Source organism: Stomoxys calcitrans, chromosome 2 (genome assembly GCF_963082655.1).
Source record: "Stomoxys calcitrans chromosome 2, idStoCalc2.1, whole genome shotgun sequence".
Lineage (NCBI taxonomy): Eukaryota > Metazoa > Arthropoda > Insecta > Diptera > Muscidae > Stomoxys > Stomoxys calcitrans.
In genome coordinates this window covers 34,000,455-34,025,778 of record NC_081553.1, presented here as the reverse complement: position 1 = coordinate 34,025,778, position 25,324 = coordinate 34,000,455, and the positions used below count along the sequence as shown (strand labels likewise).

Genomic DNA, 25,324 nt, shown 5'->3' with positions numbered 1-25,324 from the left:
CCCAACCGACCTACACTAATAAAAATTTCAAGCGCCTAGCTTTACTCCTTCGAAAGTTAGCGTGCTGTCGACAGACGGATGGACGGACAGGCGAACGAACATGGCTAGATCGACTTAAAATGACATGACGATCAAGAATATTTATACTTTATGGGGTCTTAGGTGCATATTTCGAGGTGTTACAAACAGAATGACGAAATTATTATACCCCCATCCTATGGTGGAGGGTACAAAAATATCTTCTAGTCACTCTATATATACCTTCATGTTACAAATTGCACCATAATTAGTACGTTTTCTTCCATATATCGTATTTTGGTCAAGACAGCGATAAAAGGTGAAGATAAGCTATTATTATTTTATTATTTTACACTTTTTGGTACCACAATGTACGAATTTCGAATAGATAATTTTGTCTCCAATTATATATTTTTAATACTTATATGTAAAAATTTCCAAAAAATCTTATAGCCACCCAACTAAGGTTGCCATATAGTACCTAAGTTCCAAAATTCAGAACCCTAGCTCAATTTACAAAGAAAGTACCAAATAGTACCAATTGCGGCACTAAACGCACTATTTGTCCCACTACCGGTACGATTTTCCAAAAATTTTTCAGAACCCCGCAGATGAATGGATGATACACAACACACTGCCTCAACAACAACAACAACAATGAGAGATATTGCTGCCTGTGGCACTGTCTTGGATTGACGGAACTCTGGCATTGCCATTTGGAAGTTTATGCCCAAAGTTAGAGAACAGAGTGGATCTGGGAGTCTACGTAGAGAATTCAAAACATCTGTTTCTCACTGGCTGACCATAACACGGTCCTGCAGGTGAAGATGCGGGCAGTAGTCACGGCATGGGTGAACGGGCAGATAAGTGAAACGGTCGGTAGGAGGACGTTAAACCTATGGAGAGATCCGGATCGTGGGAAGACCAGGCTTTCACTGAAAGGAAGAAAGAAGGCTATCAGTATAGCTTTCCAAGTTAAATATGAAGATTGGTTTATATGGCAGCTATATTAAGTTTAGGAACCATACTTAGCATTGCTATTCGAAGTCATAACAAAATACCTCATAGGTTTAGGTTAGGTTGAAAAGAGGGTGTGGATATTAATCCGCCCCATGCCACTATGGACATATATCTAAACCAGCTTTCGCCTTGTTGTGCGCTTTTTTTTTCTGATATTCTTCTCAGAAGCCATCCTTCATAGGCGGACATGCTAACCTCTGAACTACGATGGGCTCCAACTAGAAACTAATAAAAAGTATTTGTGCAAAATTTCAACCACTATTCCTTTGAAAGTTAGCGTGCAGGACAACAGGCGAAAGGATGAACTTGGCTACATCGACTTGGAATATAAAGACGATCAAGAAGACTTTGTTGGGTTTCAGATCAATATTTCAATGTTTTTCAAATGGAATGATGAAAGTAGTATGCCCTAATCCTATGGTGGAGGTTAAAATAAATCGTCAAGATTTTTGTAGGTGTATTTGTATTAAGCTTCTTGACCATGGATAAAATTCACTAGAAATTCTGTTTTTTTTTTTTCATTGGTGTCTGCTGACACTTTTAAACTCAAAAACTTGAGATACAAGCGTGTGGGCGCTAAAGATCACACGAACATACATGTCTTTTCGGAAATGTATTAAATGAAATTTGATATATTTTTTACGTTTTGGGATACCTATGTACTAAAAGTTTCACTTCAATGCGTTTAACATAAACAATTTTCGGGATGAATGAATTTGAAATAGAGAATAAAGTAACACCAAAGGCAAAATTATTCGCAGGAAAAATAAAATAGCGACCTAAGAGATTCTTCCAATGAATAAAAAATAGGTTTACGAGTAACTATACAAAAAAAAATTGCCACAACCAATACCATTTTGCATCCTCCAACCTTGTGATTTTTTCTGGCCTAACTCCACAATCTTGTTTAATTATTAAATTTAAAATGACTTTTAATTTTTTTTTTTTGACAGATGGTGCTCCGTACAGTTTATTGAAAACTCAACAATAAAACTACATTCTCATTAAAGCTCTTGTTACACAAATTAAGATGAACATCGATGTATAACAAATGAATTGCCTACAAAATTCTCACACTCACAGCTCATCAGAAATTCAAATTGGATTTTGTTTTTTTTTTGTTTTTTTGTTTTTTTGTGTACTTACTGTGCTCACAGAAAGTTCCCGTATAACCAGTATGGCATTTACAAAAAGTGCCCACATCCACCATTTCGCATGTGCCATGCCCTGAACATGGCAAATTTTGTGATGAATTAATGATGGGATTTGCAAAGCATCCATCTGTAATTAAGTTCGATTATTAATCAAATGTTTTAAATTTTTACTCCGCAAAGTCTTTTGTGATGTTAATCATTAATCAGAGTGAGGTTAGCCGCTTGCATTGCATTGCGGCAATACAAGCAAAAGGCGGCGAAAAGTCTACAAATAAGGGGAGGAGGAGGGTGTAAATACATACCATTACATTGCGGCTGATTACAAAGTGGTCGAATTTGTTCACAATGTTTGCCAGCTCGACCCGGTGGACAGTGACAGTAATAGCTGCCGGGGGTATTTAGACAGCGTCCCTCCAGGCAAGGTGATGGTGTACAATGATCGTTGGCTTCCTGTAATGTAAGGGGGTTTTTTTTAGAAATAATTAAATTTTTGAGAATTTAATGAAATCAAAAGGAAATATTATTTAAATTTAAAATACTAGCTGTGCTTCCCTACAACCTAAACGGTTTTTGGAAAATAGAGTAGGAGTAGGTGTAGAAGTAGGAATAAGAGTAGGAGTACGAGCAGGAGTAGGAGTAGGAGTAGGAGTAGGAGTAGGAGTAGGAGTAGGAATAGGAGTAGGAGTAGGAGTAGGAGTAGGAGTAGGAGTAGGAGTAGGAATAGGAATAGGAATAGGAATAGGAGTAGGAGTAGGAATAGGAATACGAATAGGAATAGGAGTAGGAGTAGAAGTAGGAGTAGAAGTAGGAGTAGGAGTAGGAGTAGGAGTAGGAGTAGAAGTAGGAGTAGGAGTAGGAGTAGGAGTAGGAGTAGGAGTAGGAGTAGGAGTAGGAGTAGGAGTAGGAGTAGGAGTAGGAGTAGGAGTAGGAGTAGGAGTAGGAATAGGAGTAGGAGTAGGAGTAGGAGTAGGAGTAGGAGTAGGAATAGGAATAGGAATAGGAATAGGAGTAGGAGTAGGAATAGGAATACGAATAGGAATAGGAGTAGGAGTAGAAGTAGGAGTAGAAGTAGGAGTAGAAGTAGGAGTAGGAGTAGGAGTAGGAGTAGAAGTAGGAGTAGGAGTAGGAGTAGGAGTAGGAGTAGGAGTAGGAGTAGGAGTAGGAGTAGGAGTAGGAGTAGGAGTAGGAGTAGGAGTAGGAGTAGGAGTAGGAGTAGGAGTAGGAGTAGGAGTAGGAGTAGGAGTAGGAGTAGGAGTAGGAGTAGGAGTAGGAGTAGGAGTAGGAGTAGGAGTAGGAGTAGGAGTAGGAGTAGGAGTAGGAGTAGGAGTAGGAGTAGGAGTAGGAGTAGGAGTAGGAGTAGGAGTAGGAGTAGGAGTAGGAGTAGGAGTAGGAGTAGGAGTAGGAGTAGGAGTAGGAGTAGGAGTAGGAGTAGGAGTAGGAGTAGGAGTAGGAGTAGGAGTAGGAGTAGGAGTAGGAGTAGGAGTAGGAGTAGGAGTAGGAGTAGGAGTAGAAGTAGAAGTAGAAGTAGAAGTAGAAGTAGAAGTAGAAGTAGAAGTAGAAGTAGAAGTAGAAGTAGAAGTAGAAGTAGAAGTAGAAGTAGAAGTAGAAGTAGAAGTAGAAGTAGAAGTAGAAGTAGAAGAAGAAGAAGAAGTAGAAGTAGAAGTAGAAGTAGAAGTAGAAGTAGAAGTAGAAGTAGAAGTAGAAGTAGAAGTAGAAGTAGAAGTAGAAGTAGAAGTAGAAGTAGAAGTAGAAGTAGAAGTAGAAGTAGAAGTAGAAGTAGAAGTAGAAGTAGAAGTAGAAGTAGAAGTAGAAGTAGAAGTAGAAGTAGAAGTAGAAGTAGGATTTGGACTAGTAGTAGAAGTAGAAGTAGAAGTAAAAGTAGAAGTAGGAGTAGGAGTAGGATAGGAGTAGAAGTAGAAGTAGAAGTACAAGTAGAAGTACAAGTAGAAGTACAAGTAGAAGTACAAGTAGAAGTACAAGTAGAAGTACAAGTAGAAGTACAAGTAGAAGACAAACCGAATGGTTTCGTGGGAACTTAATTTTTTTTTTTAAAACCAAAATGTAAGAAAATAAGAAAATGATAAAAAAAAAAAACTTCATCCAATCACCGCCAAAAAAAAAAGTACAAGTAGAAGTACAAGTAGAAGAAGGAGTAGGAGTAGAAGTAGAAGTAAAAGTAGAAGTAGAAGTAGAAGTAGGAATAGGAATAGGAGTAGGAGTAGGAGTAGGAGTAGGAGTAGGAGTAGGAGTAGGAGTAGGAGTAGGAGTAGGAGTAGGAGTAGGAGTAGGAGTAGGAGTAGGAGTAGGAGTAGGAGTAAAAGTAGAAGTTGTGCAAAAACCAGTAAGGAAAGGCAAAAGTCGGGCGGTGCCGACTATATATGGGTTGCCCAAAAAGTAATTGCGGATTTTTTAAAAGAAAGTAACTGCATTTTTAATAAAACTTAGAATGAACTTTAATCAAATATACTTTTTTACACTTTTTTTCTAAAGCAAGCTAAAAGTAACAGCTGATAACTGACAGAAGAAAGAATGCAATTACAGAGTCACAAGCTGTGAAAAAATTTGTCAACGTCGACTATATGAAAAATCCGCAATTACTTTTTGGGCAACCCAATAATACCCTACACCACCTAGTGTATGTAGTACTTTTTATGCCCTCCACCATAGGATGGGGGGTATACTAATTTCGTCATTCTGTTTGTAACTACTCGAAATATTCGTCTGAGACCCCATAAAGTAAATATATTCTTGATCGTTGCGACATTTTATATCGATTTAGCCATGTCCGTTCGTCTGTCCGTCCGTCTGTCTGTCGAAAGCACGCTAACTTCCGAAGGGGTAAAGCTAGCCGCTTGAAATTTTGCACAAATACTTCTTATTAGTGTAGGTCGGTTGGGATTGTAAATGGGCCATATCGGTCCATGTTTTGATATAGCTGCCATATAAACCGATCTTGGGTCTTGACTTCTTGAGCCTCTAGAGTGCGCACTTCTTATCCGATTGGAATGAAATTTTGCATGATATCCAATAACTGTGCCAAGTATGGTTCAAATCGGTTCATAACCTGATATAGCTGTCATATAAACAGATCTGGGGACTTGACTTCTTGAGCCTCTAGAGGGCACAGTTCCTATCCGATTTGAATGAAATTTTGCACGACGTCTTTTTTTATGATATCCAAAAACTGTGCCAAGTATGATTCATATCGGTTCATTACCTGATATAGCTGCCATATAAACCGATCTTGGGTCTTGACTTCTAGAGCCTATAGAGTGCGAAATTCTTATCCAATTGGGATGAAATTTTGCACGACGTGTTTTGTTGTGATATCCAATAACCGTGCCAAGTATGGTTCAAATCGGTTCATAACCTGATATAGCTGCCATATAAACCGATCTTGGGTCTTGACTTCTTGAGTCTCTAGAGTGCGCAATTCTTATGATGAAATTTTGCATGACGTGTTTTGTTATGATATGCAACAATTGTGCCAAGTTTGGTTCAAATCGGTATATAATCAGATATAGCTGCCATATAAACCGATCTTGGGCCTTGACTTCATGAGCCTCTAGAGTGCGCAATTCTTATCCAATTGGGATGAAATTTTGCACGACATGTTTTGTTATGATATCCAACAACTGTGCCAAGTATGGTTCAAATCGGTCCATAACCTGATATAGCTGTCATATAAACCGATCCCCCGATTATGCTTCTTGAGCTTCTAGAGAGCGCAATTCTTAATCGATTTTGCTAAAATTTTGCACACATCGTTTTAGTATGACTTCCAATCAATGTTTTCAATATGGTCTAAATCAGTCCATGACCTGATGTAGCCGCCATATAAACTAAACTTCTTAGGCTGATAGAGGGCGTAATTCTTCCGATCTCCCAATTTGACTTTCTGAACCTCTGGAGGGGCCATTTATTAATCGAGTTGCCTGAAATTTTGGAGGCGGTATTTTTCTATGGCTTTTAACAGCCATGAGAAGTACAGTCCATATCGGGCAATAACTTGATATAGCGCATATATATTTCAAAATGTCATACAAAGAACTTAAAAAATGCGATTCATGATGGAGGGTATACGTATGAGATTCGGCCCGGCAGAACTTAGCACGCTTTTACTTGTTGGTAGTTTGAGCGCACAACAAGCCGATTACTGGCTTAGGTGTATGTCCATAGTGGCATGGTGCGGATTAATATCCGCACCCTCTTTTCAACCTAACCGAAGCTCATCTAAGACCCTGAATCTGCAGATCGGTCAATATGGCAGCAATATCCAAATGTGGTCAGATCTGATCCATGCTCCGTTTTTATATGGGGTGTGCTTCTGCAACACCCTGTTCCAAATTTCAGCGAAATTGGGCAATTAATGCGGTTTTATGGGCTTTAAACCCTATTAGTTGACATTTCGAGTGCTATACAATTTAAGTTTTAAGCTTAATGATAAGGGACCTCTTTTTAAATAGCCAAATTCTTATAATTTAATACCAATATTAAAACATGTTATATGACTTTTTATCCCTTTATTAAATGCTGCTTCTTTTTTCAGAAGTTTGTGTCTTAAGTCTTTCGTTCAAACTAATATCCACAAAATCAAAGATTTTTAACACATATTTAATGAAATGTGTGTTTCTTTCTTCTAAATGAATGAACTTGTATACCACACAAAGGAAATTAATTTCATCAACTGTGTTAATCCCTAAAAAATACAAATCAAAATCATTTCCTGTATGGGGTTGGTTGCCCATATCGCCACAAAAGGAATAACCAAAAGGCATTTTGGAAACTTTGAGTATTCCCCCCGGTTGAACTGCCAGCAACAAAATGAAGATCATTATTTAATACTAAACCGAGGGAGCAAAAAGGCAAAAAAAAAAAAAAAACTACAAATCATGGCCATAAATCGTTAACTAATGAAAATTTAGTTTTTAAAATTTTTTTTTTCTGCTCTATGACGGGAGGGGGTATTATTTCAGTTTTTATTATTGTTGCTTGTTTTGCTTAAGGAAGCCAGACGCCGTAGGTGATTAAGCTGCAGGGTGGTGGTGGTGGTGTTGGTCTTGGTGTTGGTGGCGAGATGATGGAACGCTCCAATTCCTTCAAATGTTTGAAAAGATCTCTTTCTTAAGCAACACAGTCGCACGTACCGTCATCATTTGTAACATAAACTGGGATTTTAAAGCCCCTCACAAAGACAAAACCCAACAAACCAGAAAAAAAACACAACACCATAAAAAATGAAAGAAACACGTGAGAAAATCTTCAAGTTACCCTAAAAAATTGGAAAAAAAAAATCCAAGCAAACATTTTGGGCTTCTCCAAAAAAATTGCAAAACGAATACGAAACAGAGGCGCATACACAAGCAATAAATGACCAACAAAATTTGTTAGTCACTCGGGCAAGGCTCAGGGGAAAAAAAGAGGCCCATGAACCAAACAACAAATAATCCCAGCCGGCTTGCTTATGAGTGTACCTATGGGGGTATTTTTTTCTGGAAAATAAACAACAGTCATTCCCCGGTGGACATTGGCAACGGTGTGTGTGTGTGTGTGTGTGTGTGTGAGTGTTTGGAGTTTTTTTTTCATATTCTCATCACAATTGATTGCCCGTAATGCGATTAGTGTTAAAAGGTATTAAAGCATCAAATTCGTGTGACAGATACTGCTGTATGATACATACAACAACAATGCAAGACCAATCATATATCCAGGTAGTGTTTTGGCCGGTAGGAACATGAGTTGTTGGTGTGCACCGCCATCAATGAAAGCCATCACCATCATCATCATAGTGTTGGAAGTGTTATTGCTGAGGCGGCTTCTGCGCTTGTCTTGTTGCTGTTCAACAAACACAAACGAATAGCCTTAACATGCATGCAAAAGAATTATACCAATATGAGACAGTTTTTCAAGATTGTCCAGCCAACGGCTGCCCCTTCTACTGCCTGCCTCCATGCGTCTGGCCTACTTCATGCTTCAGGCTCTCTGGTGTCTGCATATAATCTTTTGTTCATTTAACCATGACTTGGTGGTGGTCGTTCGGCCGGCCATTCAGCAGATCCCCCAACGACCCATAGAGTTTATGGCCAAATTGTATTTAAATCAATAAAGTCTATAAAATATGTATGTTGGTCGCCGTTGAAAGACATAACGATCGATAATTTGTATGAAACAATGGCATTTGCTTTAAATTAAAACTCAATTTGGAAGTTTAGTCAGCCAGCAATGCCATCAATGATTCTCATGCCTTCTGAATGGGTTTTTTGTGGTTTTGTCTTGAATCCCCACCTCCTAAAGAGAATTTATGTGCATATTTTAGAGTAATTTTATAGGTCCGTTTGAGCGCATTTTAATTATTCTATAAATGTTATTTGGAGCTTTGATTTGTAAACAAAGAGATATGTGTTTCACGAAAAGTTTCGCTGCTGCAAGAATTGGTCTTTCCTTTTCCTGTTGATATTCCATAGAGTGTGGTGAATGTGTTTTTGTACATGTGATGGGAATTTTCAAACAGGCACATCAATCTTTTGTCTAGATTTTGTCACTGTTTACAATTTTTTTTTTTTTTTGGTTGGTTTTTTGTTTACTCCCCTGGGGAAGAAGGTGTCGATATGTACATTATTTAAATGTCAATTTGTAGTTAAGAAGGGCAATTTAAATTGTAACAAAACCAAATCGTGTGACAGAGTTTGTAACATTCGCAACGTATGTCCCCATGTGCGGGAATTTGTCTTGACATTGCGAGGAAATTTGTTAAAGAGAAACAAAACAAAAGACTTAAGAAACAAACTTTATGAGTTTATTTTGTTTACTGTGTGTATACGTGATATACTAAGTCCTCGCTCATTAAGCTTTAAAGTTTATTTTGGTTCATAAATAACGCGTATCGACAATAAACTTCAGATTTAATGTGATATTAGCATCTCCATGCATGGGGTTTTGTTTTTGGTTGCCAAGTTTCACACAGAGCTATAAAATCACTAATTTATGAGCATGATTTGAGATTTTTTTCAATTAAAATGTAATCCAGTCTTTACGAATGATACTGGAGGGTTTTTCGATTAAACCATTAACGGATTATGGGTAGAAAAGTACTCAAAATAGAGTTGTGTTTAAGAAATTTACTGGGGGAAAGTTGGCTCATAAAAATATGGCCATTTTAAGACCAGTAAGGAAAGGATAAAGTCGGGCGGAGCTGGTTATATAAAGCCATACGTCATCGTGCCAACGAACTACATGCAATAGAACATAGAACCCAAGTCTTAATCTATCCCGTAAGATTTTCTTACGATAGAACCCAAATTGTGGCAGAACTGAAGGCGTATATCGGCTAAAAGATATACATGGGAGATATATGTGAATCTGAACCGATTTTTGCGAAATTGTATACACATGTTGTGACGTCAAATGAAGCAAATAGAGCAACATTTTTTAAACATTGAACAAAAATGTTGCCTACTAAAGTTTTATATTGGGTTGCCCAAAAAGTAATTGCGGATTTCTTAAAAGAAAGTAAATGCATTTTTAATAAAACTTAGAATGAACTTTAATCAAATATACTTTTTTTACACTTTTTTTCTAAAGCAAGCTAAAAGTAACAGCTGATTACTGACAGAAGAAAGAATGCAATTACAGAGTCACAAGCTGTGAAAAAGAATTTTTCAACCCTGACTATATGAAAAATCCGCAATTACTTTTTGGGCAACCCAATATATACTAGTCGAACCGGGCCCGCTCCGCTGTGCCTTCCTTAACTCTCTAATATCTTTTTAGGGTGGGGACACTTCGCCCTGAATGCGGATATCGAATTCGTGCCATTGTAGCCTATGACGCTGAAAGCGTTCGAATCCTGGCGAGAATATCGAACAAAGCGGTGTTTATCCCCTCTTAATGTTCGCGAAATTTGCGAGGTACAATGCCATGCATGGTAATTTAAAAAGATTTCCTCAAAGAGGTCCCGCAGTGCGACACCGTTCGGACTCGGCTATAGAAAAAGGTCCCTTATCATTGAGTTTAAACTTGAATCGGAAAGAACGGTTCCTGATGGTAATGTTTTTCCTTAGGGTAATGTTCTCATTAGGAGAGGTATGGCACCTCAGACATTTCGAATCAAATATGGATATCAAGTTCGTGCTGCACTTCCAAATCTCTTTAATTTGAGCCCCATATTGCCATGGCCGGTAAATATGAACCGTTTGGAGGGTGTTTTGGGGCTGGGGCGGCCACCGGCACTTTGTACTCAAAATAGATTTCCCAACGGAAATGAAATTCAGTTTAGGGTGTGCTTTAGGGCGTACCCTAAAACACTTGGCTTCAAAATTGGATATAAAATTCGTTTTCTACTCTCAAATACCTTTCATTTGGGTCCCAGATTGTCATAATGGGTCAAATAACCCATTTCACGTATCTTTAGGAGGAAAAGCGCCATCTAGACTGGAACGCAAATTTTCATCTCATATTCGTAATCTACTCCTTAATACCTTTCATTTGAGTCCCTTATAACCATGGTCTGTAAATATGCACATTTGGGGGTATTTGGGGGTGTGCGACCTGGCATTGCTTGGACTTAATGTTTTATGCCATATTAGTAATGTACTGGCTTATACTTTTCATTTGAGTCCCATATTGACATGCATTTTAATACCGTATTCGTTTTCTGGTCTCCAATACATTCAGTGGCCTATCGGACCACTTTCGAATATGGGAGGCGTTTTTGGTGTAAAGGGGAGAGTCCGCCTCCATCCGATATCTAAAAATTATATACCCCATGTTAGGGGTTGGGGTCCAAAACTGCCCAAAGACAATTATTAAAAGTCTTAACAGAACACTACGTACAAAATTTCAGCCAAATCGGACAAAAATTGCGGCTTCCATGGGCTCAAGAAGTCAAAATGGGAGATCGGTTATTAAATATATATTTTTTTTATCGAACAGTTCTACACAAAAATAAGCAGGAGCCTTATAGGAAACGTCTATTCCCGTACAAAGTTCACTTCGAGATCGGTTATATGGGAGCTATATCAGATTATAGACCCATTTAGATCGTACTTCGCACAGTTGTTATATGTCATAACAGAATACCACTTGCAAAACTTCAGCCAAATCGAACAAAAATTGCGACTTCCATGTGCTCAAGAAGTCAAATTGAGAGATCGGTTTATATGGGAGCTATATCTAAATCTGAACCGATATGGCCCGCATGGCTAGACCGACTCAGAACGTCGGGACGATCAAGAATATATATAATTTATGGGGTCTTAGACGACTATTTCGAGGTGTACAAACAGGTGCCAGATTCGAAATCTACTCCCGAATACCTTTCATTTGAGCCCCATATTGAAATAAACGTCCAATATGTCTGTTTGGGGCATTTTTGGGGTTGGGCGGCCCGATGGATACTTAGACTCAAATATTAATACCATATTCGTATTCTACTCTCCAATACCTTTCATTTCATACCTATATTGTCCCGATCGGTCCCATTTTGATTTTGGGTTGTGTTTTTGTCATAAGGGGTCTCCCTTCCGACACCGAAAAATTATAAAGCCTATGATATCTTCCAGACCAACCTACACAATATGCGAACATTTCGAGAAAATCGGTTCTACCGGGTTTTCAGTCTATACGGAACAAACAAACCGAATCCCATTAGCCGCGATTGGCTAATGTGCCCATTTTGGACGTTTTTTTGGGGGGTGGAGTGACCCCCTATACTTCGACATGAATTAGTATGCCAGATTCGTTATCTACTACCGCATACTTTTCATTTGATACCCATATTTCTTATCGGTCCACTTGTGATTTTGGGTGGAGTTTTTGGGGTAACGGTGAAGGGTCCGCGCCCTTCCGTTATCAATAAACTATAAAGCTTATTCCTTCTTCCTGACCATATTCGTAATATACTCCCGAATACCTTTCATTTGAGTCCCATATTGTCATGATCGTCAAATAGACCCATTTTAAGGGGTTTTGGGGCTGAGGCGGCCCCCTGGTACTTGGACCCAACTTTTATTATGAAATTCGTATTCTATTCTTGAATACCTTTCATTTGAATCCCATACTGTGCCGATCGGCCCTTTTTTATTTTTGGGTACGGGTCCGAGGGGGAGGATGCGCCCCCCTCCCGATATCAAAAAAATTATATAGTCTATGTTTCCTTCCAGACCAAACTACACATTCCGTGAAAATTTCAAGGTAATCGGTTCAGCCGTTTTCAGCGCTTCAGTGGCTGAAGAAGGCAATATCCAGGATCGGATTATATATATAACAATACATGGACCGTTATAACCCATTTACAATCGGACGCAGGCATCATGCATGTTTCAAAGGGTGGTCGGTTGGCACGAGATTGTGCTTAGATTCGAAGAATCTTTCGATGCCGAGATGTACATGTTAGCGGTGTGCAGGGCTCTTAACAGTGCAGGATGGGTCGGGTCCTTAGGGGCTGAATAAGCCATATGCTGAGAAATAGATGGATAAAATTCGAGTCCCATGTGTGAAAAAATCGAAAAAAAAACTAGTAAAAAATATGCCGTGTTAGAACGGGTAGAGAATTCTCTTGCAAAAGTGTCATTAAAAACCCAAAAATAAATTCTACCCGATTTTTTTTTTTTTAAATCCCCAAAATACCCCTTTCGGGCAAAGATGCTTTCAAAATCGGAATTTTTTAGTAAATTTGCTGTTGAGGCTACAAATATTGGTAAGTGATCGGATACCTAAGACGACACTTGTCGAATGTCGAATGCGTGGCAGTGTTGCCAACTGCACGGCATTGGATTGACGGAACCCTGGTATTGCCATCTGGTAGTTTGTGGTACATGGAGTGGCACGTTGGAGTCCACCGCTGCGCAAAGGTTAGCATATCCGCCTATGATGCTGAACATCTGGGTTCAAATCCCGGCGTGAACATCAGCCAAATTTTCGGCGATGGTTATGCACTTTCTAATGGTATCCTGACATGCTGAAACTTCTCAACCTAGAGATGTCGCTATGCGGCATGCCGTTCGAACTACGCATAAGAAAGGAGGTCACTTATCATTGAGCTTATTCGAACTGTACTCATTGATTAGAAAGAAGTATTCCCTCTTCCTTAATGGATTGTTCATAGGAATATAACTTTGGTTCGTGGTACATGGATGGTTCAAGGCTTGAGACAGAAAAGGTTCGGGGGACTACATTGATGACGCTACGACTAAATTCGCTACGACTAAATTCGATGCCTGACCATAACATGGTCCTTTAGGCGAAAATCCTGTACATGGTCCTTTAGGCGAGATGTGGTACGGATTTCATTGGGGATGGCAAAAAAAAGTAATTGCGGATTTTTTAAAAGAAAGTAAATGCATTTTTAATAAATCTTAGAATGAACATTAATCAAATATACTTTTTTTACACTTTTTTCTAAAGCAAGCTAAAAGTAATAGCTGATAACTGACAGAAGAAAGAATGCAATTACAGAGTCACAAGCTGTGAAAAAATTTGTCAACGCCGACTATATGAAAAATCCGCAATTACTTTTTGGGCAACCCAATAGCTCAACTGGGTCTGCTCCGCTGTGCCTTCTTTTACTTTATATGGGACCAAATTACCCTTGAATATTTATTTTCGACAATTAAAGAGTTTTTAGTGAAATACCATGATACGAAAATAGAATATGTATATCGCTCGACTATCGGACTGAAATAAAACATCGGACTGAAATAAAAATCTTTATTTCAGTCCGATGTTGTCATGATGTCAGACTTAGAGGTGTTTTCGGGCGTGAGGTGGTCGCCTAGACACTTGGCCCTGAAAAAAATATCACCATCGTGCTCTTCTCTCAAATACGATTTATTTAAAACCCATATTGCCATTGGTTTAAGGGGAGTTTATGGCATGAGGCGTCCTCAAACACTTGACCACAAAATTTGTAGTCTTTGGTGAGTGTTTTGGGAAAGGGGCGGTGCCCCAAATACATGGTCCCTCATTTGGATAAATTGATTCGAATTCTATTCCAAAATACCTTTATTTGGGCCCCATATTAAGTGGGCAGTAAATAAATGCTATTTGTGGCGTGCTTTGGGAAAGGGGTAGACCTGCAGTAAATTCGTCCTGAAAGTGGCTATCAATTTCGTACTCTTCTCCCTACATTCATTTGAGCCACACATTAACGTGGTCGGTAAATATGGGTCTTTAGGGTGTAGGGCGGTCCTCCAAACATTGAAGCCTTAAAAATATATCAGCGTCGTGCTCTACTCTCAAATATCATTTATTTGAACCCCATATTGCCGTTGGCTTCAAAATAGGATATCAAATTCGTTTTCTAATCTCAAATACCTTTCATTTAAACCCCTTATTGAAAAATTCAGCAAATATATCCGGTTTGGGGTATGGACCCTAAAAACTATCAATATCGAGCTCCACTCCCCGTAAGACCCAAATTTTCATGGTGAGCAAATACGTCCTATTTGGGGGTTGTTGGTCCCTAAAGTTGATATCAGATTCGTGGTCTACTCCCAAATACCTTTCATGTGAGCCCCATATTCCCATAGTCGACAAACTTGGCGGGTTGGGGGGGTGTTTTGGGGAATGGGGCTGCCATTCAGTGACTTGGCCTTGAAAATATACATCAAATTCGTGGTCTACCCCCAAATACCTTTCATTTGAGCCCCATATTTCCATAGGCAACATGACCGGTTTGGGGGGTGTTTTGGGGGATGGGGCACTCAGTTACTTGGCCCTGAAAATATACATCAGATTCGTGTTCTACTCTAATATACCTCTTATTACAGTCCCATATTGGAATGGCCAGTAAATACATCCTATATGGGTGGTGTTATGGGGATGGGGTGGCTCCATAGACACTTTATCTCGAATATTGATATCAAATTCGTGCTTTACTCACAAAGACCTTTCATTTGAGCCCCATATTGCTATGGTCGTAAATTTGTCCCCTTTGGGGGTGTGTTTGGGATGAGCCCCCCCTTAACACTTGGTCCCACATTTGGATATCAGATTCGTATTCTACACTCAAATACCTTTTATTTAAGCCCCATATTGCCATGGTCAGTAAATAAGTCCACGTTGGGGGAAGGGTTTGAGTCCCATATTGCCATGGTCGGTAAATATGTCCGATTTAGGGGTGTTTTGGGGGTTAACGAATTCCATTCTAATTCGCAAGGGATTCCGTAGAAGTAATACATTCAACATTGGACGTCGTTTGGTGCGGGCTATCATTGACCGAACGCCATTATTCGTATTATGCTAATTGCGGTTTGGGTAGGTGTTTCAGTATTATTTCTTTATTTTTATACCAACCACCGAAGGATGGGGGTATATTCATTTTGTCATTCCGTTTGCAATACACCGAAATATCCATTTCCGACCCTATAAAGTAGATATGTATTCTTGATCAGCGAAAAAATCTAAGACGATCAAGCCAAGCTCCGTCTTTCCGTCTGTCTGTTGAAATCACGTTACAGTCTTTAAAAATGGAGATATCAAGCTAAAACTTTGCACAGATTCTTTTTTTTGTCCATAAGCCGGTTAAGTTCGAAGATGGGCTATATCAGACTATATCTTCATATAGCCCCTTAATAGACCGATCTTCCGATTTAGGGTCTTAGGCCCACAGGAGCCACATTTATTATCCGATTTTGATGAAATTTGGGACAGTAAGTTGTGTTATGCCCTTCGACATATTTTTGAAGTTTGGCCCAGATCGGTCAAGATTTGGATATAGCTGCCATATAGACCGATTTCTCGATTTAAGGTTTTGGGCCCATAAAAGGTGCTCGTATTGTCCTATGTCGCCGAAATTTGGGACAGTGAGTTGTGTTAAGCCCTGCGATATACTTCTGCAACATGGCTCGGATCGGTCCAGATTTGGATATAGCTGCCATATAGACCGATCTCCCGATTTTAGGTTTTGGGCCCATAAAAGTCGCATTTATTGTCCGATTTTGCCAAAATTAGGGACAGTGAGTTGTATTAGGCCCTTAAACATCCTTCTTTAATTTGGCTTAGATCGGTGCAGATTTGGATATAGCTGCTATATAGACCGATCCTCCGATTTTGGGTCTTAGGCCCATAAAAGCCACATTTATTATCCGATTTTGCTGAAATTTGGGACAGTAAGTTGTGTTGGGCCCTTTGATATCCTTCTTAAATTTGGCCCAGATCGGTTTAGATTTGGATATAGCTGCCATATAGACCGATCCTCCGATTAAGGGTTTTAGGCCCATAACAGCCACATTTATTACCCGATTTTGCTGAAATTGGGGATAGTGAGTTTTGTTAGACCATTCGGCATCTTTCTGCAATTTGGCCCAGATCGGTCAAGATTTGGATATAGCTGCCATATAGACCGATCTTTCGATTTAAGGTTTTGGGCCCATAACAGCCACATTTATTACCCGATTTTGCTGAAATTGGGGATAGTGAGTTTTGTTAGACCCTTCGGCATCTTTCTGCAATTTGGCCCAGATCGGTCAAGATTTGGATATAGCTGCCATATAGACCGATCTTTCGATTTAAAGTTTTGGGCCGATAAAAATCGCTTTTATTGTCCGATGTCGCCGAAATTCAGGACGGTGAGTTATGTTAAGCCCTTCGATATTCTTCTTCAATTTGGCTTAGATCGGTCCAGATTTGGATATAGCTGTCATATAGACCGATCTTTCGATTTATGGTTTTGGATCGATAAAATGCGCCTTTATTGTCCGATGTCGTCGAAATTCGGGACAGTGAGTTGCGTTAGGCTCTTCGACAACTTTCTGCAATTTGGCTCAGATCGGTCCACATTAGGATACAGCTATCATATAGACCGATCTCTCGATTTAAAGTTTTGGGTCCATAAAAGGCGAATTTATTGTCAGATTTCGCCGAAATTTGGGACAGTGAGTTGTGTAAGGCCATTCGACATACTTCTGCAATATAGCGCGTATCGGTTCAGATTTGGATATAGCTGCCATATAGACCGATCTCTCGGTTTAAGGTTTTGGGCCGATAAAATGAGCCTTTATTGTCCGATGTCGCCGAAATTCGGGACAGTGAGTTTTGTTAGGCCCTTCGACAACTTGCTGCAATTTGGCCCAGATCGGTCCACATATGGATATAGCTGTCATATAGACCGATCTCTCGATTTAAGGACTTGCGCCCATAAAAGGCGCATTTATTGTCTGATGTCGCCGAAATTCGGGACAGTGAGTTGTGTTAGGCCCTTCGACAACTTGCTGCAATTTGGCCCAGATCGGTCCAGATTTGAATATAGCTGTCATATAGACCGATCTCACGATTTTAGGTTCTGGGGCCATAAATGGCGTATTTCATATTCTCTAAATCCCCAGAGGTTCCTTAAAAAAACTCTAATGATTTCAATGATCAAATGGGAAAAAACAAAACAAATCACAATCCACCCAAAATATTCAATGACAATTTGTTATGTGTGCTTTACCGTAATCATGGGACATGTAATCTTTTACGGTGGTAACTAAACAGATTAATGCGTGTATGGCACACATAAAAACAAAAAATTGTAATGCTTGTTAACACCATGTTTGTGTCTTAAGTCTTTTGTTCTCACAATAACCGCAATGCAAACTGAAAAGCCGCAGCATCATAGCAATAAGAAAAAAAAAATACCAATTGGTTTTTCAAAGAGACTTAGTTTACGATACGCTCAACATTAAAATCTCATTAATCTAACAAGGCGAAAACAATGTTAAAGAGAAAAAAAAACCAAAATACATGCCACATAAACGAATTAAATATTCATTAAAAACAAATTGTTGAACATAAATGTTAAAAAAAAAAGTCAATAAAAACTGTAATGCAACGAATATCTAGAAGACCCCTGCACAAGCGTATAAAGATTAAATGTAAGACACTTACCTCACATAATGTACCGGAATAGCCCAGTGGACAAATGCAATTGAATTTACCAATCATGTCCACACACTCGCCACCATTGCGACACGGTGAATTAGCGCATTCATCAATATCGGTTTCACAATCACGACCTGTTCACCATCGTCATCGCCATCATCAACGAAACGACCAACATCAGGCATACATGGATACAACAACACCACCGTGACAACGAGTTAACGACACCAGAGATAACCGAAAAACAAATAAAATTAGAAAAAAAAAATTGGAATAAAAATACAAAAAACATTAGACAACGAAATAAAATTTAAGACATATCTGAAATTCATATGAAAATATTACAAAAATTGAAAGCATTAATAATTGCAACGATGGAGAATGGAACATGACTAGGAGTCAAAGAATTTCACATGGATCAACGAGGTGGGGGAGAAAATTTTCTTATAAATATGAATCGGGGTAAAAAACTCAGACGAAGTTTTGTAAATGCAAATTTGCCCATTAAGGAACTGGGGCAATCTTCTCACATATCAATGAGTGCTGCCTGATTCAATTTTAAACTCAATGATAAGGGACCTCCGAGTCCGAACGGCGTGCCGCAGAGCGACACCTCTTTGGGGAGAAGCTTTTACATGGCAAAGTACCTTACAAATGTCGCTAGCATTAGAAGGGGATAACCACCGATGAAAAATTTTCTGATGTTCCCGCCAGGATTCAAACCCAGACGTTTAGCGTCATAGGCGGACATGCAAACCTCTGCGCTACGGTGGCATCCCAGACAAAGACATCCCAACTCTTTCCATTCTGTTTATTAATTTTTTTTTTACCATTTTTATTAAATGATCCTCGTATTCAAAATAAACAAAATAAACCCATTAAGCCTCCTATCAAATAATTCAAGTTTTAAGCGAACAAAAATGACAAGTCTGCCTTAATTTGAACAAAATCTACTAAAATAGTTTTCTAGTATTTTAGGAGCATAGTTTGGTTTTAATCAAACCAACATATCTTGTTTAGACCATAGGCAGGCATAGAAACGCCAACACTAAAAACCCCCCAAAAACTAAGAAAAACAAATCCCTCGAGACTAAAACCATAGTTTATTACACTGAACTAAATGCAAAAAGCAAATAACTCAAAATTGCCAACCAAGTGGACTGCAAAAAAAAAAATCTCAGACTAAATACGACACTTGTCCCAAAAAACCCAAGACAAACAAAAAAACGAACAAAATTGTTTATTTGATTACGTCGTCTGCAGAAAATGCAAGGCAATGCAATCTCTTGACTAGGCTTTTTCACACTTGTTTTTTTTGTGTGTTTACCTGTAAATCCAGTTGCACATGCGCAATGATAATCGTTAACCAAATCTCTACAAGTGGCACCATTTCGGCATTGGCCCACGCAATCGTCGAAATCTTGGGCACACGTTGGCCCACCCCAACCCTCGAGGCAAAGGCATGAGAACGAGCCAGGCAGATTAATGCATTCCCTGGCATTCACACAGGGACCCATCATGTGGGCCATGCTGTTCATGTTGGAGGAGCGCGCAGAGGATGACGTTGCATTGGCCGCTGTGGTCAGGGCTGCTATAAGTGCCGACGATGAAGTACTTGAACTGGCAAAGGCAGCCGCTATGGCGGCTGTATTGGGACCTTGCTGCGACGGCAGAGGGTAGCTCATTTCGCATTCGTTTACATCCATTTGACATACATCGCCTGTCCATTCGGGTGGACACTCGCAACGGAAACCGCCGATTAGATCAATACAAGTGCCACCATGCTTGCAAGGTCCACCGGCACATTCATCGATATCTGGAAAACAAGATCAAAACCAATGTTGTTAAATGTTGTTGAAAGTGCTTGCTTATGTAGTGTATTGGAGGAAAAGTCAAAAGGGCGGGGGGGAGAGAAAAAGTCGCATAAAAAGTCGAAATGTAAAATAATGGTTTATTTATGGGATTTTATTCCCTGCAACTTCTTTGTTGTTGCCTTATTGCTTGCAACGTTACTGTCTTTTAAGTTGGTTTTCTACTTCAAGTGCTTGCCTTGGATTTGAAGATGGCTTTTCTCTTCTCTACTCTTCTTTTTTTTACCATTTTGGATGTTGGTCTTCTCTATCAAGGAGTATGAGTTAAAGAAGTAACATTGCAAACACTTGAGTGATGTTTTTTCAAAGAGTATGGACATGTTTATCTCTTTTCTGGAAATCTAATGTTTGCCCATTGCTGTTGGCTTCTGATGAAGCCAACGGCATATATTTGCGTCTCGCAGAGCAGGCTGCAGTAGAAGGGTATGAGAAGTTGGATGAGGTAAATGCTTTCCATTTGTATCTGTTGCGTGATCAAAAACAAACACAATTAGCCCAAGAAGTCGAGTGGTGCATAAGGTGGATTTGCTTTAAAGAATTCGTTCAGTAGTTCTATGTAGTAGAAGCAGAAATGGCCATAGGTTGTGTGTGTGTGTGAGTGTTTTGTGATTTGTTTGTTTTGTTCTTGAAAGGCATTTATTCAAATCACTTGGAAGACTCAGAAGGTAATTTATTACAGAAATGTAAAGTTCCCCAATGAATTGGTTTTTAAAAAAACAAAAGACTTAAGACACAAACTTGGTGTTAAAATAGAATTGCTGTAGAAAAGGCAAATATTTCGGGCAATCATTGTAAATGAAACAAGCAAAAATGTGCTTCGGCCGGGTTGAAGTTAGGGAATTCTCCACCAGACATTCTGTTTGGGGCTTTTTTATGCAGTTATTGGGTTCCATTTGGGTTTTCCTATAGTAAATCAGAAATTTTTCAATTAAATTGGGGGGTAAATAATGTTGAGCCACTTTTTTATACCCACCACCGAAGGATGGGGGTATATTCATTTTGTCATTCCGTTTGCAACACATCGAAATATCTATTTCCGACCTTATAAAGTATATATATTCTTGATCAGCGTAAAAATCTAAGACGATCTAGACGTATCCGCCCGTCTGTCCGTCTGTCTGTTGAAATCACGCTACAGTCTTCAAAAATAGAGATATTGAGCTGAAATTTTGCACAGATTCTTTTTTTTGTCCATAAGCAGGTTAAGTTCGAAGATGGGCTATATCGGACTATATGTTGATATAGCCCCCATATAGACCGATCCGCCGATTTAGGGTCTAAGGCCCATAAAAGCCACATTTATTACCCGATTTTGATGAAATTCGGGACAGTGAGTTGTCTTAGGCCCTTCGACTTCCTTCGTTAAATTGGCCCAGATCGGTTCTGATTTGGATATAGCTGCCATATAGACCGATCCTCCGGTTAAGGGTCTTAGGCCCACAAAAGCCACATTTATTATCCGATTTTGATGAAATTCGGGACAGTGAATTGTGTAAGGCCCGTCGACATCCTTCGTTAATTTGGCTCAGATCGGTCCAGATTTGGATATAGCTGCCATATAGATCGATCCTCCTATTTATGGTGTAAGGCCCATAAAAGCCACATTCATTATCCGATTTTGCTGAAATTTGGGACAGTGGGTTGTGTTAGGCCCGTTGACATATGTCTTCATTTTGGTCCAGATCGCTTCAGATTTAGATATAGCTGCCATATAGACAGACAATAAATGACCCATAAAATGGTCATTTATTGTCCGATGTCGCCGAAATTTGGAATAGTGAGTTAAGTTAAGCCCCTTGACATACTTCTGCTATATCGCACAGATCGGTCCAGATTTGCATATAGCTGCCATATAGACCGATCTCTTGATTTAAGGTTTAGGGCCCATAAAAGAGGCATTTATTGTCCGATTTCGCTGAAATTTGGGACAGTGCTTTGTGTTAGGCTTTTCGACATGTTTATGCAACTTGGTCCAAATCGTTTCAGATTTGGATATAGCTGCCATGTAGATCAATATCTCGATTTAAAGTCTTGGCCCCATAAAAGGCGCATTTATAATCCGGTTTTACTGAAATTTGACACAGCGACTTATGTTCGGCTTTTCGACATCCGTGTCGTATATAGTTCAGATCGGTATGAGGAATATGAGTATAAGGTATGAAATTTTCACCGAATTTTGATGAAAGGTGGTTTACACATATACCTGAGGTGGTGGGTATCCAAAGTTTGGCCCGGCCGAACTTAACGCCTTTTTACTTGTTTATTTTACTTTGGGTCCTGATTTTACCATTTTGGGCCCAACATGTATTTGTTTTAATACAAAAACCACAAGAAAACTGAAAAAATTGACAAATATTTTCAAAAACTCGTGCGATTTTAATTTTTTTTTTTTTTGAAATTTCCAAATATTTTCTGAAAATTGAGTGATTTTTCAAAATATTTTTCATCTGAGGCGCTTTCTGTTTTCTTTTCCAAAAATTTAAAAATATATTCAAACAAGGAAACGCATGCAAAGTTCGGCCTGGCCGAATCTTGGGAACCCATGGTGGGTTTCATGCATTCTGCTAAAGATTTATACAAAGTTGAAGGGCATAAATTTACTGTACATACCAAACTTCTATCAAACCATCAACAATTTAAGTTTCTAGGAACGAACAAGGATGATCGAGAGACCGGTTTATATGGAAGCTGTATCAGGTTAAAGACTGACTTGGACCGTAATTGCCACAGTTGTTGAAAGTCGTAACAGAATACCGAATGCAAAATTTCAGCCAAATTGAAAAAAAATTGCGGCTTTTAAGGTCTCAAGAAGTCAAATCGGGAGATCGGTTTATATGGGAGCTATATCAGGTTATAGACCGATTTACCGGTTTATATGGGAGCTATATCAGGTTATAGACCGATTCGAACCATACTTGGCACAGTTGTTGGAAGTCGTAACAGAATACCGTAGGCAAAATTTCAGCCAAATTGGACAAAAATTGCTGCTTTTAAGGTCTCAAGAAGTCAAATCGGAAGATCGGCTTATATGGGAGCTATATCAGGTTATAGTCCGATTCGAACCGTACTTGGCTCAGTTGTTGGAAGTCATTGCGGAACACCATATGCAAAATTTCAGCCAAATTGGACAACAATTGCTGCTTTTAAGGTCTCAAAAAGTCAAATCGGGAGATAGGTTTATATGGGAGCTATATCAGGTTATAGACCGAATCGGACCGTACTTGACACAGTTATTGGAAGTCGTAACAGAAAACTGTGTACAAAATTTCAGATCCTTGCGGATCTCGACGTTAATAAATCTCCGGGCCTGGACGGTATATCAACACTTGCCATTTGTAAGTGTTCTTCGATGCTTGCTCGTCCACTACGCAAACTTTTCAACCTTGCTTACCGGGCGGGAGTTTTCCCGGCGCGTTGAAAGGTTGCGAACTCTCAGCCCATCCCCAAAAAAGGTGGGGCGAACAACCCTGCGAATTACCGGCCAATTGCGATATGCTCTGCGCTCTCCAAGGTTATGGAGAGTATGGTTAACCATCATCTGGTCAGACACTTAAAGTTCAATGGCCTTCTTAGCGACAGACAGTATGGGTTTCGCAGAAATCTCTCTACGGGAGACCTAATGGCATTTTTGTCGCAACGATGGAGTCGCTCTATCCACCAGTTTGGTGAGAGTAAGGTCGTGGCTCTGGATATCTCCAAGGCATTTGATAGGGTCTGGCACGGTGCAATTTTATCATCCAATGGCCTTCTTAGCGACAGACTGTATGGGTTCCGCAGAAATCGCTCTACGGGAGACCTAAAGGCATTTTTGTCGAAAGGATGGAGTCGCTCTATCCACCTGTTTGGTGAGAGTAAGGTCGTGGCTCTGGATATCTCCAAGGCATTTGATAGGGTCTGGCACGGTGCACTTTTATCATCCAATGGCCTCCTTAGCGACAAACTGTATGGGTTCCGCAGAAATCGCTCTACTGGAAACGTAATGGCAGTTTTGTCGGAACGATGGAGTCGCTCTATTCACTAGTTTGGTGAGAGTAAAGTCGTGGTTCTGGATATCTCCAAGGTATTTGATAGGGTCTGGCACAGTGCACTTTTATCATCCAATGGCCTTCTTAGCGACATACAGTATGGGTTCCCAAGAAATTGCTCTACGGGAGACCTAATGGCATTTTTGTCGGAACGATGGAGTCGCTCTATCCACTAGTTTGGAGAGTGTAAGGTTGTGGCTCTGGATATCTCCAAGGCATTTGATAGGGTCTGGCACGGTGCACTTCTATCAAAGCTTTTCGCCTTTGGAGTCGGTAATAACTTCGTTCGATTAATATGGAGCTTTCTCAGAGATCGCACTATACGAGTTGTTGTAGGTGGGTTCTCATCCAATGAGTATACATTGACCGCAGGTGTGCAACAAGGCTCTGTCCTTTCGCCTTCCCTTTTTTCTTATATTCATTGACGATCTATTGGGTCAGACTTCGAATCCAGTCTACTCGTTTGCCGATGACAATAGGCTGTGTCATTCATATCCATTCGACCATAGGCCCAGTCCTCAAGAAATTGTGGACAGGAGCCGCATTATGGATGAGACGCTCTTCCAGGATTTGTTGGCCATTTCCGAGTGGGGTAGAATGAACAGAGTAGGCTTTAACGCACAGAAGACGCAGTGCTGTTTATTGTCTCACAAGCGATTCACTGACCCACTTCAATCATCGATATCTATCGACGGTATAGATATTAAACAATCAAATGCTCTTGATGTTCTTGGCATGAAGATACAATGTGATGTCCGTTGGTCAAAAAACATATTCGAAATGTCGAAAGAAGCATTCAACTGTTTGGTCTTTCTTAGACGGTGCAAGAAATATTTCACCAATTCTGATTTTCCCAATATCTATACTACCCACATCAGGCCGAGGATGGAATATAACTCTCATATATGGGCAGTAGCTTCAAAATCATCCTTGGAGCTACTTGACCGTATTCAACGAAGAGCGATGGGGTTGGTTGGGGACAGCAGGGTATCCAACTCTATTGCTTCCCATGAACATCGCCGGAATATGGTTAGCGTTTTATTGCTCTATGGTTATTTTCATGGCGTGTGTTCCAGGGATATTCGTCTTCTTATCCCTGAACGGAGAGCGATGGTGTTGATTGGGCACTGTAGGGTATCCAACTCTATTGCTTCCCATGAACATCATCGGAATGTGGGTAGAGTTGTATTGCTCTATGGTTATTTTCATGGCGTGTTTTTCAGGGATATTCGTCTTCTTATCCCTGACGTTAGGATGTTCACCAGAAATACAAGACTTGCCAGGAACTCACACCCGTTTGTAATTGATTGGCCAGTCGACCGAACTATGCATTACCGAGAAAATTCATTTTTCGCCCGAACCATTCGTATGTGGA

The 25,324-nt window shown here is 39.7% G+C and overlaps 1 protein-coding gene across 1 annotated transcript in view; it reads right to left on the bottom strand.

Annotated features, from left to right (window-relative positions):
• Positions 1-25,324, bottom strand: part of LOC106087742 (protein serrate) — a 146,345-nt gene that overhangs the window by 29,861 nt on the left and 91,160 nt on the right. Inside the window, exons 9-12 of the mRNA XM_013252885.2 lie at positions 19,381-19,869; positions 18,060-18,187; positions 2,495-2,642; positions 2,185-2,319 (exon numbers count right to left, since the gene is read on the bottom strand). Of these exons, the coding sequence (XP_013108339.2) occupies positions 2,185-2,319; positions 2,495-2,642; positions 18,060-18,187; positions 19,381-19,869 (900 nt within the window). The remainder of the gene's footprint in view (positions 1-2,184; positions 2,320-2,494; positions 2,643-18,059; positions 18,188-19,380; positions 19,870-25,324) is intronic.